This window comes from Mobula hypostoma, chromosome X2 (assembly GCF_963921235.1).
Source record: "Mobula hypostoma chromosome X2, sMobHyp1.1, whole genome shotgun sequence".
Lineage (NCBI taxonomy): Eukaryota > Metazoa > Chordata > Chondrichthyes > Myliobatiformes > Myliobatidae > Mobula > Mobula hypostoma.
Window position 1 is genome coordinate 6,593,720 of NC_086129.1, and position 18,981 is coordinate 6,612,700.

The 18,981-nt window shown below is 50.3% G+C and overlaps 1 protein-coding gene across 1 annotated transcript; it reads left to right on the forward strand.

Moving 5' to 3' along the window:
- Positions 1-1,102: 1,102 nt before the first annotated feature.
- Positions 1,103-6,419, forward strand: LOC134340934 (gastrula zinc finger protein XlCGF57.1-like). The gene is made up of 2 exons (XM_063038535.1): positions 1,103-1,124; positions 3,991-6,419. The coding sequence occupies exon 2, from the start codon at positions 4,720-4,722 to the stop codon at positions 6,031-6,033; it is 1,314 nt and encodes a 437-aa protein (XP_062894605.1). The 5' UTR covers positions 1,103-1,124; positions 3,991-4,719; the 3' UTR covers positions 6,034-6,419.
- Positions 6,420-18,981: the final 12,562 nt, after the last annotated feature.

The window sequence follows — 18,981 nt, forward strand, 5'->3', positions numbered from 1 at the left end:
TAACAGGATTGTGGAATAGTGAGGGAAGAATCACCTGCTCCTGAGCGTGGTCAAAACCAGGGAAATGGTGATAGATTTTAGGAGGGAGAGGACTGTGATGAGTCCTGGATACATTCTGGGAGAAGAAGTTGCGATGGTGGAGGAGGACAAATACCTGGGTGTTCGCCTCGGCGAGAGACATGACTGCAAAACCAACACCAAGACTGTTTAAAAGAAGGGGATGAGCAGACTCTATTTTCTTAGGAAGTCGAGATCCTTGAACACGTGAGGCAGGATGTCGCAGATCTTTTACCAGTCTGTTGTAGCGAGTGCAGTCTTCTTCGCTGCTTTACGTTGGGAAAGACTAAATAAACTCATCAGAAAGGCTGGATCCATCCTTGGCCACAACCCGGACTCTTTCGAGTGAGTGGTGGAGTGGATGTCACTGAACAAACTGTTATCGATAATGGACAATCCGGAACATCCTCTCCATGACCTACTGAATAGGCAGCAAAGCCGCCGACCCCTTTTCAACAAACTCACTCAGCTCCGTCCTCACAAGGATCGTAACAAAAATCTTCTGCGACAGGTGGACACACATCATAGTTCAATAGTCTCTGCATTGTTGTTTCATACATTATTATTGCAGACTGATACAGTGTTATTGTGTATATTATTATTCTGTAGTTTATTTTCAGTAAAGTCTGCCCGCTGCTTGCTGTGCTTTTAGATGTTGCTGCTGAAACGAATGAATTTCCCACTCGGAATCAATAGAGTATTTATTATTATTATTATTATTATTCTCCAGCCCTTTATCTCTCAACAATCAACTTCCCAGCTCTTTACTTCACTCCTCCCCCTCTCCCGGTTTACCCTATCACCTCACCTGCCCCACATTCTGACTCCCTCCCTTCCTTTCCAGTGCTGAAGAAGGGTCTGGGTCTGAAAGGCCGACTGTTCACTTCTCTCCATAGTTGCCGTCTGTCTCCCTGACTTTCCCCCAGCATTTTCCGTCTGTTGTTTTGGATTTCGGCATCTGCAGATTTTCTTCTGTTTGCTCAGACGCGCATGCGCAGAGGTATGAGGTAATCCCAAATGTCGCGCATGCGCTCAGCGGACGAGAGGCTCACAAAGACCGGCCGCAGGTAGGAGGGGTCTCCGGTGGGGAATTAATCAGCGGCGTCTGAAACGTGATTGACGGGCTATTACTGTGAGCTCCTGGCGCACTGGTCCTGCACCCCAGGACAGCCCCGGTCCGTTCCCTCTTTCTCAGCCCCACGATCCGTACCCAGTGCCGCCAGGCTTTCGGCTGATGAGCGCTGGGCCGCCGCCGTTTCTGCGGCGCATGCGCATCGCTGGATCTTTCGGTGGCTGACAGATAGGTTTCTGGTTCGTGGGGCCTTCTGGGTAAAGAGGCAGCCATGGATGATACTACCAAGCGTTGTTCCCCTGCAGTCGAAAGAAATGGGAGCCAATGTATCTCCCAAACACTGCCGTGTTTCAGCTATGTAAATCCGAGTAGTTCCCAGTTAATCTCGGTTGAAGAGTTCACCTTCCAGTCAGTGAAAATGTCAATTTGAGCTGTATGGAAATAAAACCTTCCGTCAGATTTAGTTCTCTCTGAGTAAATAACGATATGAAACACCTTTGCCTCGATGACAAGTGACTTGTGGCTTTCACATCACGAAAGTGCCACAGTCCAATGTGAATCGCCACTGCCTTCCACTTTATATTCATTGGCATTGCCATCGATGGGTTCATCACTGTCAATCAGCTGGTGGGAGGGTATCTGAGTAATTAGTAAATCTCCAGGATCATACATGTAGAAACAAGTGCTCTTTGTAGTCTTGTGGAACATGACTAGAACTTGAAATAATACCAAAGGACAGAGACAAATTGAGCCAAGTCTTAGGTTGATTGAAGTCAGAAATAGCCCATTCTCACACAGACAGGAATACAGTCAGAGAATTTGGTGGTCAGTTAGAATGTCTGATCCGTGCCTTGTTAGAAGATGAGTGCATATAGAAACATTGAAATCTAGAATATATCACAGGCCCTTCGGCCCACAGTGTTGTGCCGTCCATGTAACCTATTCTAGAAACTGCCTTGGATTTCCCAACCGCATTGCACTCTGTTTTCATGAGCTCCATGTACATATCTAACAGTCTCCCAAAAGACTCCATGGTATCTGCCTCTACCATCATCACTGGCAGTGCATTCCATGCACCTACTACTCTCTGTGTGATAATCCTACCTCTGACATCCCCTTTGACCCTACTCCCAACACCTTAAAACTATGCCCCTCGTGTTTGCCATTTCAGCCCTAGGAAAAAAGTCTCTGGCTATCCACACGATCAATGCCTTTCATCATCTTATACACATCTGTCAGGTCACCTTTCATCCTCCGTCGCTCCAAAGTTCACTCAACCTATTCTCATAAGGCATGTTCTCCATTCCATGTAACATCCTTGTAAATCTCCTCTGCAGTCTTTCTATGGTATCCACATCCTTCCTGTAATGTGGTAACTGAACACAAGACTCTCAGTGGGTTTAAAGAAGGTCTTATATAGCTGTAACATTACCTCACCAATCTGGAACTCAGTTCCATGGTTGCTGAAGGCCTTCTTAACAACGTTGTCAATCAATCAGCACTGCAGCTTTGAGTGTAAAATTGACATGGACCACAAGATCTCACTGATCCTCCACAATGCCAATAGTACCAACGTAATATTCTGTTCTGTCTTCAAATTTGATGTACCGAAATAAGCCACAGCACACTTATCTGGGTTGAACTCCATCTGCCAGTTCTGCATCCTATCTGCATCCTGCTGTAACCTCTGGAGAACTGTCCACACTCTTCACAACACCCTCAACGTTTGTGTCATCAGCACCCTTCTACTTCCTCATCAAGATCATTTATAAACATCACAAAGAGAAGGAGTTTCAGAACTCATCCCTGCAGAACACCACTGGTCACCGTCCTCCATGCAGGATACAAACCATCTACAACCACCTTTGGCTTCTGTGGGCAAGCCAATTCTGGATCCACAAAGCAAGATCTACTTGGATGCTTGCCTCATTACTTTCTGAATCAGCCTCACATGAGGAATCTTATCAAAAGTCTCACTGAAAGCCATGTTCACTACATCCAATGCTCTACATTCATTAGTGTGTTTTGTTACATCCTCAAAGAATTCAATCAGGTTCGTAAGGAACGATCTGCCTTAGACAGAGCCATGCTGACAATCCCACATCAGATTATGCTTCTCCAAATGCTCATAAATCCTGCCTCACAGGAGCTTCTCCAACAACTTGCCCTGCACTGAAGTAAGAACCACTGGTCTGTAATTTCCTGGCTTGTCTCTACTCCCTTTTTTGAAAAGGGAACGGTGTCTTCTAATCCTCTGGTACTTTTCATCTCCCTATTGATGTGCAAAGATCATCGCCAGAGGCTCAGCAATTTCCTCCCTCACTTCCCACAGTATCCTGGGGTTGAGTACCCGCAACTTGTGTTGAAATTCGTAAAATTGTGATGCCAGAGCTCACATTCAGAGGAGATCATATAGAAATATGCAAAATTATGAAAGGAATAGGTAAGATAGAGGCAGGAAAGTTGTTTCCGCTGGTAGATGAGACTAGAACTAGAGGACATTGCCTTAAGATTTGGAGGAAATTGGGATGGAGATGAGGAGGAACTGCTTTTCCTAGAGGGTGGTGAATCTGTCGATTTCTCTGCCCAGTGAAGGAGTGGAGGCTACCTCAGTAAATATATTCAAGACAAGATTGGATAGATTTTTGCACAGTTGGGGAATTAAGGGTTCTGGGGAAAAGGCAGGTCGGTGGAGATGAGTCCATGGCCAGATCAATCATGATCTTATTCAATGGCAGATCAGGCTCAAAGGCCCAGATGGCCAAATCCTGCTCCTATTTCTTATGTTCTCACCACAGACTGAAATCTCTCCTGAAAAATTGTCCTTCACCCATTGATGTCTTTTGCAAATATTTTTACAGGTTTGAAATGGCAGAACACTTGTGTACGGGAATCTCAAACACAACAACACATCAGTTTTGCTGTCTGGATATTTAAGGAGTGACCAGATATTTTCTTTGCTACACCAACACATCTGTTGTTGATTCTTCGAGATGAGGAATTATCTCATCCCAGCCAGTAATGTATTTCATGTCTGAAATTAAGTTTTCTGTTTTAACTCTGTGAAATTCACTGGAACTGGGAGCTGAGAACACACCAGCATTTGTTCACTGGAGATCAGTTCTTCAACTGCATTGATCGTACAAGGCATTCAAACGTCTGACTTTCTGAATTGCCAGAGAATTGATCGTAGTGAGATACCATTCTCCTTCTCTCAGTGTGGGAAGAGATTCACTCACAGGCTACCCACAGACACGCCAGTGAGTTCACAGTGGGGAAAAGGCCATTCACCCACTCTGTGTGAGTGAGGGGAACCACTCAGTCATCCAATCTGAAGATACATCAGCAAGTTCACACCATAGTGAGATGCTCCACCTGTTCTACAAGCAAAAAGCCATTATATCAGAAAATTCACCAGTGAGAGGACATTGACCTGCTCAGACGGTGGGAAGGCATTCACACACTCAACCACAACACAATGACACCAGCGAGTTCACATTGAGGAGAAGCCATTCACCTGCTCTGAATGTGGGAAAGGGTTCACTCAATCATCTCAACTGAATGAACACCAGCGAGTTCACACTGAAAAGATGCCGTTCACCTGCTCAGACTGTGGGAAGGGATTCACTCACTCCTCCAAACTACAGAGACACCGGCGAGTTCACACCGGGGAGAGGCCATTCACCTGCTCAGACTGTGGGAAGGGATTCACTCAATCGTCCAACCTACAGACTCACCAGCAAGTTCACACTGGGCAGAGGCCATTCACCTGCTCAGACTGTGGGAAAGGATTCATTCTGTCAAATCACTTGCTACAACATCAGTTAGTTCACACTGGGGAGAGGCCATTCACCTGCTCAGACTGTGGGAAGGGATTTGCTCAGTCATCTGACCTACAGACACACCAGCGACTTCATACTGGGGAGAAGCCATTCACCTGCTCAGACTGTGGGAAAGGATTCATTCTGTCAAATCACTTGCTACAACATCAGTTAGTTCACACTGGGGAGAGGCCATTCACCTGCTCAGACTGTGGGAAGGGATTCACTCGGTCATCTGACCTACTGACACACCAGCGACTTCACACTGGGGAGAGGCCATTCACCTGCTCTGAATGTGGGAAGGTATTCACTCAGTCACCTCAACTGAAGGTACATCAGCGAGTTCACACTGGGGAGAAGCCGTTCACTTGCTCTGAATGTGGAAAGGTATTTGCTGGGTCATCTGTACTGAAGGAGCATCAGCGAGTTCACACTGGGGAGAAGCCGTTCACTTGCTCTGAATGTGGAAAGGTATTTGCTCGGTCATCTCAACTCTTGAGACACCAGCAAATCCACTCTGGGGTGAAACCATTCCTCTGCTCAGAATGTGGGAAGGGATTCACCGATGCAGCTCAGCTGAAAGATCATCAGTTTGTTCACACTGTGGAGAGACCATTCACCTGCTCCGACTGTGGGAAAGGGTTCACTCGGCGTTCTCGACTACTGACACACCAGTTAGACCACACTGGGGAGAAACCATTCACCTGCTCAGAATGTGGGAAGAGATTCACCCATTCCGCTCAACTGAAGGAACATCAGCGACTTCACACTGGGGAATGGCCATTCACCTGCTCTGAATGTGGGAAGGGATTCACTCGGTCATCTCGACTGAAGGTGCATCAGCGAGTTCACACTGGGGAAAAACCTTTCAGCTGCTCTGAATGTGGGAAGGGATTCAGTCAGTCATCCAAACTTGTGAGGCATTACCAAATTCACGCTAGGGAGAAACTGTTCACGTACTCAGATTGTGGGAAAGAATTCACTTGGTCATCTGAGTTTAAAATACATCAGCGAATTCACACTGGGGGATGCCACTCACTTGTTCTGGATGTGGGAAAGGATTCACTCAGACATCTCAGTTAAGACTATAAGATATAGGAGCAGAAGTAGGCCATTCGGCCTTTCGAGGCTGCTCCACCTTTCAATCATGAGCTGACCCAATTCTTCCAGCCATCCCCACTCCCCTGCCTTCTCCCCATACCCTTTGATGCCCCGGCTAATCAAGAACCTATCTCTCTCTGCCTTAAATGCACCCAATGACTTGGCCTCCACAGTTGCTTGTGGCAACAAATTCCACAAATTTACCACCCTCTGACTAAAGTAAGTTCTCCTCATCTCTTTTCCAAATGGATGTCCTTCAATTTTGAAGTTGTGCCCTCTTGTTATAGACTCCCCTACCATGGGAAATATCTTTTGCACATCTAATCTGTTCACAGCTTTTAACATTCAGAATGTTTCAATTAGATTCCTCTCCCGACCCCCTGCCCCCCATTCCCCTGAACTCCAGGGAATGCAGCCCAAGGGAAGCCAGATGCTTCTCTTATGTGTAACGCGCTGTAAGGTTTCACTGCTAATGTAATGGCTTCTTTGTAATGTTTACTGCTGAAGTAACGGTTTCTCTGTAGCAGCAATGTTCCTGTTATGGCTCGAGATAACAGGACTGTGGGATGCATGTCAGCCAATCAGGATTTTGTTGGTCTGTCTCCCGAATCTGGGAGCAGTGGATTTTGCCAGAGACAGAGATGGAGACAGAAGACGCGAATGGAGAGATTTGCTGGACTGCCGGACAGGGTGGACTCAGAGCGAGGGTCCAAAGGGCAGTGACGATCGGAGGAGGCCGATGGAGACCGATCGGCCTATCATGTGCTCCAATTTTGCGCACAGACTGTTTAATAAGATCGGGCCGTTTTTTCAATTTTGTTTCTCTACTAACCATACAGTCAAAGTAAGAGTTATAAAGCTTAATGGTTTAATCACAAAGTGTGTTCTGTTTGTTATTTCTGGGCACTGATTTGTAACAGGGAACACATCGAGCAGTATCCACCCAAACAAGATTTCTTCAGTTTGGCCGGGCGGGGGGTTATCACCCCCTGGATTAAGCCGCTAGGCAAAGTGAGAATTACAATTGTGGGCACTACGTTCGGGATTGATTCTGATGGATGCTGTGCGATTACCCTGAGAAATGAACCAGTGGGGCAGATGTTTGTACTGCAGATGAATTGTTAATTCCACTGTTAAATTCTGTTACAGTTGCGATTGTGAGCGGAGGCTTGATAAAATGGCGGATACAGCTCTTGTTTTCATGCAGACCAGCACTGAGGTAGCCGGCGGCGGAAATTTCAAAGACAGGGTTCTATCATTTCTGAGGAGTGAGGGGAAAGACTGGTCAGAGTTGGAAGGTCTAATTAGTCTACGTCCCCCCGATGAAGAGTGAGAATTCTGAGGTAGTAGCCGCCCTTATTCGCTAGCAAATAAATGGGAAAATCCGATTTAGAGTCCGAGCTATGGCAGGCTCCGCCTATTCTCTGGAATAACACCCACCCCTAAAGGGAAGGAGGAGTATGAGACGTGGGCGGAACAGACCTCTCGGTTGTTAGATGAGTGGCAGAGCTCAGATGATGAATAGCGGCAGTGATTGGTTGAAAGTTTGAATGGGCGGGCCGCTGACGTTGTCAGAACTGTCAGGTTTAATTATTCCATAGTGACAGCTGTCAATTATCTAAAAGCGCTGGACAATGCCTTTGGTCTGTCTGGAAGCCCAGTGGAGCTCCTGGTGGGGTTTCAAAACTTGCGACAGGAGAAGGGGGAGAAGCCTTCTGCTTGTATTTTTCAGCTACAGAGGCAGCTAAATTGCTTGTGGTGCAGAGGGGTCATTCAGGCGGCTGAGCTGGAACGGATATATAGCCAGGAGTGGCCAGTCCCATGATCTGATTGTGTGGGGTCTCTGACAGTCTCGCAAGACGCGCCCCCTCCATCTTTTGTTCAGCTGATCAGAGAGGTACGGGAAGAGGAGAACGCGGCGGGAGCGTGGGAGGACTCAGTCAGCAGGGTATAGTCCTCGGTAGTGTCCCCTGCGGTGAAGTGAGCACAGATAGCCTACCCGGGGGAGCGGTAGAGGAGATTGCAGCAGAGTTGAGAATGGAGTTGGGAACACCCCCCGCCCCATGTGATGGAGCTGATGGGGGGACAGGACCCCCAAGGGGACGAACAATGCAGAGGGCTGCTGGCAGCAGGTGTCACGCTAGAAGGAGAGTGAGCCCCCGGGTACCTCCGCAGGGAGAGTGGTTGGGCAAACCTAGAGGAGACCCAGTGAGGGAACGGCCCGGTGTCTCTGGGGGAACACATTCCCAGCAATGTACCAAGGAACTCCCAAAAACAAAAGACCCTATTCCTGAAGGCTTATTGGGACCACGCTGCCGTGTGTCGCTACAGACAGAGAGTATTTACGCTAAAACCATATTCGACACCGGGTCACAGGTCACGTTACCGTACCATTCGTTTTACAACCGGTATCTGAAGCATTTACCCTTGACAACACTCAGTGCACTGGAGATTTCGCGGATCAGTGCTGGTGATTATCCATACGACGGTTATTTGTCAGTGAAACTGGAGTTCTCGGAGGCCGATGTGGGAATATCTGAGGTTCTTGATGCAGCAGTGCTGGTTTGTCCAGACTCTGTTGACACGGGCGGCGTTTCTATTCTGGCGGGGACCAACACCCCTCTGGTGAGGAGGCTCATGGGGGCCTGTAAGGCTAAGGCGGGTGAGAGTTTTTTGGGTTATTGTCCGTGCACCAAGTGTTTCGAGCTGCTTTTGAGCAAGTGCGTGGCTGCATTGGGTTGGATACCGAATTTAAACGAGGGAATGTGTGGTTCACCCAGTCGCAGCCAATTGGTCGTACTGCCCGGGGAAGTGGCGAGAGTGATGGGGACCCCCAAATTTCCCGGAGTGCATGAAGGCGAAGCCCTCTTAGCGGACGCTCCGGAGGACCACGAGAGGGAGTCGGGATTTCCTGCTGGGCTACTGGTGAGGTCCGAATTGCAGAAGCCCTCGGTTGTACAGCCGAGCAGGATGGCAGTGATCGTCAGGAACACTACGAAGAGGGCGGTCACCTTCAAGCGGGGGATGCCCCTGGCGCATTTGTTCCCGGTGACGGTAATGTCTAGTGCCCCCGTGAGGCACTCCGGGGAGAAACTATTGGAAAACCGGGGAAAGTTGACCGCTGAGTCATTCAACTTCGGGGACCCCCCGGTGCCGCCGGGTTGGAAAAGGAGGCTGGCAGAGAAGATGTTGAAATTGGAAGGTGTATTTTCCATTAGCGAGTTTGATGTGGGTTGTTGCAAGAGCACGCGTCACACTATCCGGGTGACCGAGGACGCCCCGTTTAGAGAGAAGTCGCGGCGACTGGCCCCTGCAGACGTGGAAGACGTGCAGCAGCATTTGTGTAGGTTGAAGGAGGCTGGGATCATCACTGAGTCCCGAAGCCCCTGTGCGTCCCCAGTGGTAATGGACGGGAAGAAGAACGGGAAGGTACGCATCTGTGTGGACTATAGGACACCCAACAGGCGCACCGTCCCTGACCAGCATACTTTCTCGAGGGTCGAAGACACGTTGGACTGTCTGAGTGATTTAGTGTGCTGGATTTGAGGAGCGAATATTACCAGATCCCGATGAGTGAGGCCTACAAAGAGAAGACGGCATTTATATGTCCCCTGGGATTCTTCCAGTTCGAAAGGATGCCCCAGGGCATATCGAGAGCCCCTGCAACCTTCCAGCGGGTCATGGTGCAGACGGTGGGTGATATGAACTCGCCTGAGGTTTTGGTGTATTTGGATGACCTCATAGTATTTGGATCCACCTTGAAAGAACATGAAGCGAGGCTACTGAAGGTACTCGGCCGCCTGAAAGGTGAAGAGTTAAAACTTTCCCTGGACAAGTGCCAGTTCTGCCAAACGTCTGTTAGCTATATCGGACACATAATCTCACGGTTTGGAGTAGTGACATACCCGGCTAAGATAGAAGCGGTGACTACCTGACCAAGGCCCCTGACTGTGAGCGCCCTGCGCTCGTTCCTGGGGTTCTGTGGTTATTATTGGAGATTCCTGATGCAGTAGCGACAGACCCGGCTAAGATAGAAGCGGTGACCACCTGGCCAAGGCCCCAGACTGTGAGCGCCCTGCGCTCGTTCCTGGGGTTCTGTGGTTATTATTGGAGATTCCTGATGCCGTAGCGACAGACCCGGCTAAGATAGAAGCGGTGACCACCTGGCCAAGGCCCCTGACTGTGAGCGCCCTGCGCTCGTTCCTGGGGTTCTGTGGTTATTATTGGAGATTCCTGATGGAGTAGCGACAGACCCGGCTAAGATAGAAGCGGTGACTACCTGAACAAGGCCCCAGACTGTGAGCGCCCTGCGCTCGTTCCTGGGGTTCTGTGGTTATTATTGGAGATTCCTGATGCAGTAGCGACAGACCCGGCTAAGATAGAAGCGGTGACCACCTGGCCAAGGCCCCAGACTGTGAGCGCCCTGCGCTCGTTCCTGGGGTTCTGTGGTTATTATTGGAGATTCCTGACGGGCGACGCCAAAGTGAGTCACCCCTTGAATCAGCTTCTGTGTGGTCACCGTCCCCTGGGGAAGAAGGGGGGTGGGGAAGGACAGGAGGGCGGAGAATATTTAGACCCGTTAGACCCCTTTGGGCAGAGGTGGGATGTAAAATGTGAGGAGGCTTTTCAGTCGCTGTAGGAGTTGCCGTGCAGATGCCGGTGCTGGATTTTGTGGGCCGCCGATTGCCGTATGTACTGCACACAGATTCCATCCGAGAGGGTTTAGGGGGCGTCCTGTATTAGGATCAGGGCACCGAGTTGAGGCCTGTGGAGTTTTTCACCCTCCGAGAGAAATTAACCCACGCACAAGTCGGAATTCCTGGCGTTGAAATGGGCGGTGGTGGATAAGCTGATTGTCTATCTCTACGCAGCCAAGCTTGAGGTGAGGACGGACAACAACCCCCTAACTTACATCCTGACCAGGGCGAAATTGGACGCCACAGGCCCTCGGTGGTTGGCAGCGTTGTCTGCCTATGATTTCAGCCTGAAGTACCGGCCGGGGAGCCGGAACATTGATGCGGATGCTTTGTCTCGACGGGTGCATGAGGGAATGGACAGGGACTGTCATAAGGGGTGCACTGTGAGCGGACCCAAATGCAAGACACAGACTCTGTTTACTAGTAACAGGACTCGGCGTGACAAGAAAGCAAGGGAAGTGGGAAAGAAATAACGCTGGACATGACACAGGCCCTGCAGGAGACAAGGATTCAGGGCCTGGGCTAGGACTTGGACAAGAGACAGGGGACCTGGATGTGGAACTAGGAACGAGGAGCTTGGACTGGGACATCGAGCCAGGGACTGGAGAGGGACCCAGAACCTTGGTCTTGGCTCGGGCTCGGGACCCGGATCCAGGCGAGGACAAGATGTGGCTAAAGGACGGGACGAGAGACGTCAGGACAGGACGAGGGAACTCCAGCCTAGGGCGAGGTATCTTCAGCACCGGGGCTGGGCGAGGTACTCCTGGGCTGGGCGAAGCACAAGGACAGGACGAGAACACGAAGCCTTGACTTGGTCGAGGGAGACAGGAACGCAGAGCTTTGGTGGAGGAAGACAGGAACGGAGAGCCTTGGTCGAGGGAGACAGGAAAATGGAACACAGAGACGGAACCCCTCCTTGGGAACAGGATGTGGAGCCTGAACTCATACACAGAATGCAGAACACAACGAGACGGTTCTCAACTCAAGGTAGCGGCAAACAGCCGGACCAACCTAGCGAAGGCGAGGACAGAAAGAGACAGTTCCAAACAACGAAAGCCATTTCCTTATCTAGACACAACAAGGCTCCGGTCTTGTTCCGACGGTTGAACTTGACAGCAGTGCAGGCGAAGGTTGCAGGCGAGTCAAGGCTTCAGGCGAGGCAAGGCTACGGACACTGGTTGCAGGGCAAAGCTTCAGGAGGAAGGGGCCAAGAAAGGATTCAGACAGGGGATTTGGACGGGAACAATCCAGCAGCCAAGCCCTGGTCTCCGGAGGTATTTATGTGTCTAACCTAACGAGAATCATGTGCCTCAATTAGAGCACCCAACAGAACAAAGGAAAACCGGAAAACCTGGAATCAGGATCGACGGACCGGACCGTGAATCGGAATGCGGACTTCACGGAGCGGACCATGACAGGGAAGAGGAGTGGGAGAGCGTTCCTGCCCCTGGGGTGAAGGCAATGTGTCGGTTTGCCATCAACGTGAAGGCAGAGGCAAAGGAGCAGCAGGATCGAGCAGGTGGAGTCAACATACTGGGTACCTGGTTCACCGTTACAACTGTACACGAAATGAAGCTGCTGGGTATTCGCCCTATTATCTGATGTTTGGGCGCAGGGCGAGGTTGCCCAATGACCTCTGTTTCGGGACTGACGAGGGTGACTTACCACCGGAACCCTATCTGAAGTAGGTGTCTGATATGAGGAGAGAACTGAAAAGGCTTACAAATTGGCTGGGGTCGCGGCCACCAAGCAGAATCGAGGACATTAGAGGAAGTGCGATCAGAAGGTGATGTTTTCCCAACTCCTGCCGGGAGACCGAGTCCTCATAAGGAAATTGGGGCTTCCTGGAAAGCACAAGTTAGCTGACCGCTGGGCGGACACACCCTTTGTGGTGGAGAGTCAGATACCAAACCTACCAGTTTTCCGGGTGAAACAGGAGGAGGGGAATGGGCCTGTCAAGATTCCCCATCGGAACCGCCTATTGCCTCGGGGACAAGAGGTGCAGGTAGATCCAGAGCCCGACTTGGGGCCTACACCGAGTAAGAGGACTCTGCGAAAGCGCGGGGCGACTGCAGTGCCCACAGCGGGAGAGGCTGGGCCGGGACGCACCCATGAGTGGGATACAGATTCGGAGGCTGATGATCCGGATGTGTGGTACATTCTGCCTTTGGCTAACTGCCCAGTGATTGAGGAAGAGACTACTGGCCCTTCTCCCACTCATTCAGGTGAGTTCGGTGGGGGGGGGGGTGCTATCTGTGGGCAGGGCCTGGACACGATACCGGGGGCTCCGAGTAGCAGCGGGGCCTGAGTGATAGATCGAGGGAGGTTTCGCCAAGCAGACTCGAATTATCCCCAGTGCGTCAGAGCCTGAAGAGTTAGGTGAGGAGGTACGGAGGTCTCAGAGAATTAGGAAACCACCCGACAGGTTGTCATATGTAGCGCCTGGGGAGCAGGGCGTGATCTCTACCGGTCTGAGGAGCTATGTCACTGCTTTGTGCACCTGGATTGGGCATTCTGTCTTGCAGGAAGTGATGGCGAATTATCTCAACGTCGTGAGGACATAGCTAAAGTTGGTGGGGGGAGAATGTAATGGCTTCACTGTAATGTTAACTGCTGAGGTAATGGTTTCTCTGTTGCAGCAATGTTTGGGTTACAACGAGAGATAATGGGTGGAGATCCAATGTAAGAAATGTTATTCTTACTTCTCTGTCTGTGAGCCGGGGTTTTCGCGGGCTTTTCGTCGGAGGGAGAAGGAGAGGAAGGACGCGTGTGGCGAGCGCTGGTAGACCACCAGCCGGATTACAGTATACTGGAGTCCGAGGATCCAAGGGTCGGTGACGTTCGGCGGAGATCGTTGGTGGAGGAGTGCCTACAGAGTGAGCGCCAACTATATTGGGACTTTAATTTTGGGCCTTTTTTTTTTACTAACCCTACGAACCCTATATTCAGATTGAGATTCATAAAGTCTATCATTTAATTATCTGTGGTGTACTGTCTGATATTTGCGTTGTGGGTTTGTGATTGGGTGTACACTGTAAAGCATCCACCCAAACTCGAATACCCTGTTCGGCGGGGCCGAAAGCTGATTCTCATAGACAATCGCGAGCGGGCGAGCCTGAGGGTTACACAGGCTAAGTCTGACACTGAGAAGTGACTAAATTTCAAATGTGGTCAGCGGGTTTGGCTGAATTGCGGACACTATTCGTTCGCTGTTATTGGTCCCTTTAAGGACATTAGGACAATGAACCTGCGATGACACAACTTACAACTTGCCCGCTCCAAGAGAATGCATCCCTCCTTTCATGTATCGAAAATGAAACCCTTACTTTGTAGGCCCTCGATCCCGATTTCCAAACAATCCCACCACCGCCACTAAAGATCATAGACGGTGAAGCTGCCAACACAGTCCGGAGACTGCTAAAATCACAGAAATTAAAAGGACTACTCCAATACTTGGTAGGTAGGAGAGACATGGTCCAGAGGAACAGTGTTAAGTTCCTTCCTGGAATATTTCAGATTTTCATCGTTTGCATCCAGAGATTCCTGGGCAGCCAGGTGCTGGCCGTAGGGGTGAGGCTGTGTCACAACCTCGGTCATCGGTGGAGTATTCTGAGGGCTTTGAGTTCTTTTGAATTGTATACGTTTTATTAATTATAATTATAATGTATTGTTGCACTTCGGGCTATTTTTACTCTCATGGCCCCTTTCTGGCTCTTCTAACTTCATTCTTCAGTTCCTTCGTGCTAGCCTTATAGTCTTTTAGAGCTATATTTTTTGAACTTAGTTTTATGAACGTTTCATAAGCTCTTCTTTTGTTCTTGACTAGATTTACAACAGCCTTTGTACACCACGGTTTCTGTACCCTACCATCATTTCCTTCTCTCATTGGGACGTACCTATGCAGAACCCCATGCAAATATCCACTGAACATTTGCCACATTTCTTCCTTACGTTTTCTGAGAACATCTGTTTCCAATTTATGCTTCCAAGTTCCTGCCTGATGGCCTCAAAATTCCCCTTCCTCCAATTAAACGTTTCCCTGGCTTGTCTTTCGTATCCCTCTCCAATGCACTAGTATAGGAGCTAGAATTGTGATCACTAACTCCAAAATGTTCTCCCACTGAGAGACCTGACACCTGACCAGGTTCATTTCCCAATTGCAGATCAAGTACAGCCTCTACTCATGTAGACTTATCTACATATTGTGTCAAGAAACCTTCCTGAACACACCTGGCAAACTCCACCCCATCTAAACCCCTCACTCTATGGAGATGCCTTCAATATTAAATATTCCAGCACAACAACCCTATTATTATTACCCCTTTGCAGAATCTGTCTCCGTATCTGTTCCTCGATGTCCTGTTACTTTTGGGTGCTCTATAAAAAAAACAGTCGAGTTATTGACCCCTTTCTATTCCTAACTTCACCCACTGATATTCTGCAGATAACTCCTCCCTGACATCCCCCTTTTCCGCAGCTGTGACACCATCCCTGATCAACAGTGCCACGCCCCCACCTCTTTTGCCTCCCTACCTATCCTTTATGAAACATCTAAAGCCTGGCATTTGCATTCTTCCCTCTGAACCATCCCAGTCTCTGTAATGGCCACAGCATCGTAGCTCCAAGTGCTGATCGACGCTCTCTGCTCATCCGCTTTATTCACAATACTCCTCGCTTTAAAATAGATTCATCTCAAACCTTCGGTCTGAGCGCGTCTCTTCTCTATCTGAGAAGACAGAGACACTGGGCCTGAATCTCCAGAGGGTTCCTGTGCTGTGAAAGACGTTCTGCCTCGTCCCTGTGCCGAAGACACCGCGCCCCAGCGGCCTCAGTGACTACAGACCGGTGGCATTGACCTCCCACATCATGAAGACCCTGGAGAGACTTGTTCTGGAGCTGCTCCGGCCTATGGTCAGGCGAGACGTAGATCCCCTCGAGATCGCCTACCAGCCCCGACTAGGAGTTGAGGATGCCATCGTCTACCTGCTGAACCGTGTCTACGCCCACCTGGACAAGCCAGCGAGCACTGTGAGGGTCATGTTTTTTGACTTCTCCAGTGCGTTCAACACCATCCGCCCTGCTCTGCTGGGGGAGAAGCTGACAGAGATGCAGGCGGATGCTTCCCTGGTATCATGGATTCCTGATTACCTGAATGGCAGACCACAGTACGTGTGCTTGCAACACTGTGTGTCAGACAGAGTGATCAGCAGCACTGGGGCTCCACAGGGGACTGTCTTGTCTCCCTTTCTCTTCACCATCTACTCCACGGACATCAATTACTGCACAGAGTCTTGCCATCTTCAGAAGTTTTCTGATGACTCTGCCATAGTTGGATGCATCAGCAAGGGAGATGAGGCTGAGTTAAAGGCTACGGTGGGAAACTTTGTCACATGGTGTGAGCAGATTTATCTGCAGCTTAATGTGAAAAAGACTAAGGAGCTGGTGGTGGACCTGAGGAGGGCTAAAGCACCGGTGACCCCTGTTTCCATCCATGATTTCAGTGTGGACATGGTGGAGGATATCAAATACCTGGGGATACGAATTGACAATAAACTGGACTGGTCAAAGAACACTGAAGCTGTCTACAACAAGGGTCAGAGCCGTCTCTATTTCCGGGAGGAGACTGAGGTCCTTTAACACCTGTCGGACGATGCTGAGGATGTTCTACGAGTCTGTGGTTGCCAGTGCTGTCATGTTTGTTGTTGTGTGCTGGGGCAGCAGGCTGAGGGTAGCAGACACCAACAGAATCAACAAACTCATTCGTAAGGCCAGTGATGTTGTGGGGATGGAACTGGACTCTCTGACGGTGGTGTCTGAAAAGAGGATGCTGTCCAAGTTGCATGCCATCTTGGACAATGTCACCCATCCAGTACATACTGTACTGGTTGGGCACAAGAGTACATTCAGCCAGAGACTCATTCCACCGAGATGCAACACAGAGCATCATAGGAAGTCATTCCTGCCTGTGGCCATCAAACTTTACAACTCCTGCTTTGGAGGCTCAGAGACCCTGAGTCAATAGGCTGGTCCTGGACTTATTCCCATCTGGCATAATTTACATGTTATTATTTAATTATTTATGGTTTTATATTGCTATATTTATACTCTATTCTTGGTTGGTGAAACTGTAACGAAACCCAATTTCCCTCGGGATCAATAAAGTATGTCTATCTATCTATCTGTCTATCGATCTATCACCTGCCTATCGTCCCTTTCACACTGTCTCCAGCCTTTCTCTATTTGTCAGCCAACCTCCCTTTCCTCCGTCAGGTCAGCTCGATTCCCAACCCCCACCTCCCGTAGCAATGCTAGTTTAAACTTTCCCCAATAGCCTGAGCAAACCTCCCCGCCAGGATATTGATCCTCTGGAATTCAAGTGCAACCTGTCTATTTGTACAGTTCGCACCTGCCCACAGAGAGGTCCCAATGATCCAAAAATCTGAATCACTGCCCCTTGCCACGCACTTATGCTCTACCTCATCCGAGTCCAACATACACTATCACGTGGCACCGGCAGTAATCCCGAGATTACTAACTTTGAGGTCCTGCTTCTCAACTTCCTTCCTAACTCCCTGTAGTCTGTTTTCAGGACCTCCTCCCTTTTCCTACCTATGTGGTTGGTATCAATATGTACCACGACCTCTGTCTACTTCCTTCCCATTGCAAGATATCGTGGACGCGATCAGAAACCACCCGGACCTTGTCACCTGGGAGGCAAACTACCATCCGCATTTCTTTCCTGCGTCCACAGAATCACCTGTCAGACCCCCTAACTGTTGCCATCCTCTTCGTTTCCCTACCCTTCTGCGCCACAAGGCCAAACTCTGTGCCAGAGACTCGACCACTGTTGTTTACCCCAGGTAGGACTCCTCCCCCTGTCATGGTCCGGTCCGTGAAGTCCGTATTCCGGTTCAAGGTCCGGTCCATCGACCCTTACTCCAGATTTTCCTATCTACCTTGTTTCTGTTCTTGTTGAGTTCTAATTGAGGCAGCTGATGCTCGTTGGGACTGGCAACATAAATACCTTCAGAGACCCAGGCGTGGCTCTTGGATTGTTCTTGTCTTTGCTCCTTGTATCCCTTCCTCTGCCTTCTGTTTCCTCGCCTGAAGCCCTGTCTTGTCTTGGCGGTAACTCTCGCCTCGCCTTGCCTTGTCTTGCTGGTAACTCTCGCCTCGTCTCGCCTGCAGTCTTGTCCTGGAGCCACCCTGTACTTAGCCCCACTTCCTGTCCCTTGCCTCCGTCGGGTGGTGAACCGCGCCCTGCCCAGGAATACCGCACCCTGCCCAAGAGTGTCGCGCCCCGCCCAGGAGATCCACGCCCTGCCCAGGTGAACCGCGCCCTGCTCCGGAGGAGCCTGCCTAGTCTCAAGCCTAAAGACTCCAGCCTCGCCTCGCCTCAAGTCTCCTGACTCCAGCCTCCAGCCCAGACTCGCCTCGTCTCCTGCCTCCAGCCTTCAACCCAGCCTCGCCTCTTGTCTCTAGCCTCAAGCCTGAAGATTCCAGCCTCCTGCCTAGCACAAACCTGAAGACTCAGCCTCCTGCCTAGCCTCAAGCCTGAAGACTCCAGCCTCCTGCCAAGCCTCGCCTCCAGTCTCCTGCCTCCTGCCAAGACTCGCCTCAAGTCTCCTACCTCCTGCCAAGACTCGCCTCAAGTCTCAAGCCTGAAGACTCCAGCCTCCTGCCTCCTGCCAAGCCTCGTCCTTGCCTAGTTCTGGGGTCCGAGCCAGAGGCAAGACCCATGTACTGGGTCCTTGTCCAGTCTCTGGCTCGGAGTCCATGCTGCTTCCTGCCAAGCCTCGACTCTAGCCTCAAGCCTCAAGCCTGAAGACTCCCGCCTTGTTCTGCCTGCCTTCCAAGCCTCGCCCTTGCCTAGTTCTGGGGTCCGAGCCAGAGGCAAGACCCATGTACTGGGTCCTTGTCCAGTCTCTGGCTCGGAGTCCATCCTGCCTCCTGCCAAGCCTCGCCCTTGCCTCGTTCTGTGGTCCGAGCCAGAGGCAAGGCCCAGGTACTGGGTCCTTGTCCAGTCTCTGGCTCGGTGTCCAAGCCCGGGCTCCTAGCTCTTTTGTCCAGTTCTGTTCCAGGTTCCTGGTTTTCCTGTCCATGTCCTTGCCCTCACGCTGTATCCTAGTCCTGTCCCTAGTACTTCAGTGTCTGTGTCTTGCAATCGGGTTCGTTCTCAGCCATCGCCCTATGACACCCCCAACAGTACTCATACATGCGTACTTATTGTTAA

What these genes read in the sequence shown, in the direction of transcription:
- LOC134340934 (XM_063038535.1), top strand. Translation starts at nt 4,720, where the DNA reads ATGCCGTTCACCTGCTCAGACTGTGGGAAGGGATTCACTCACTCCTCC.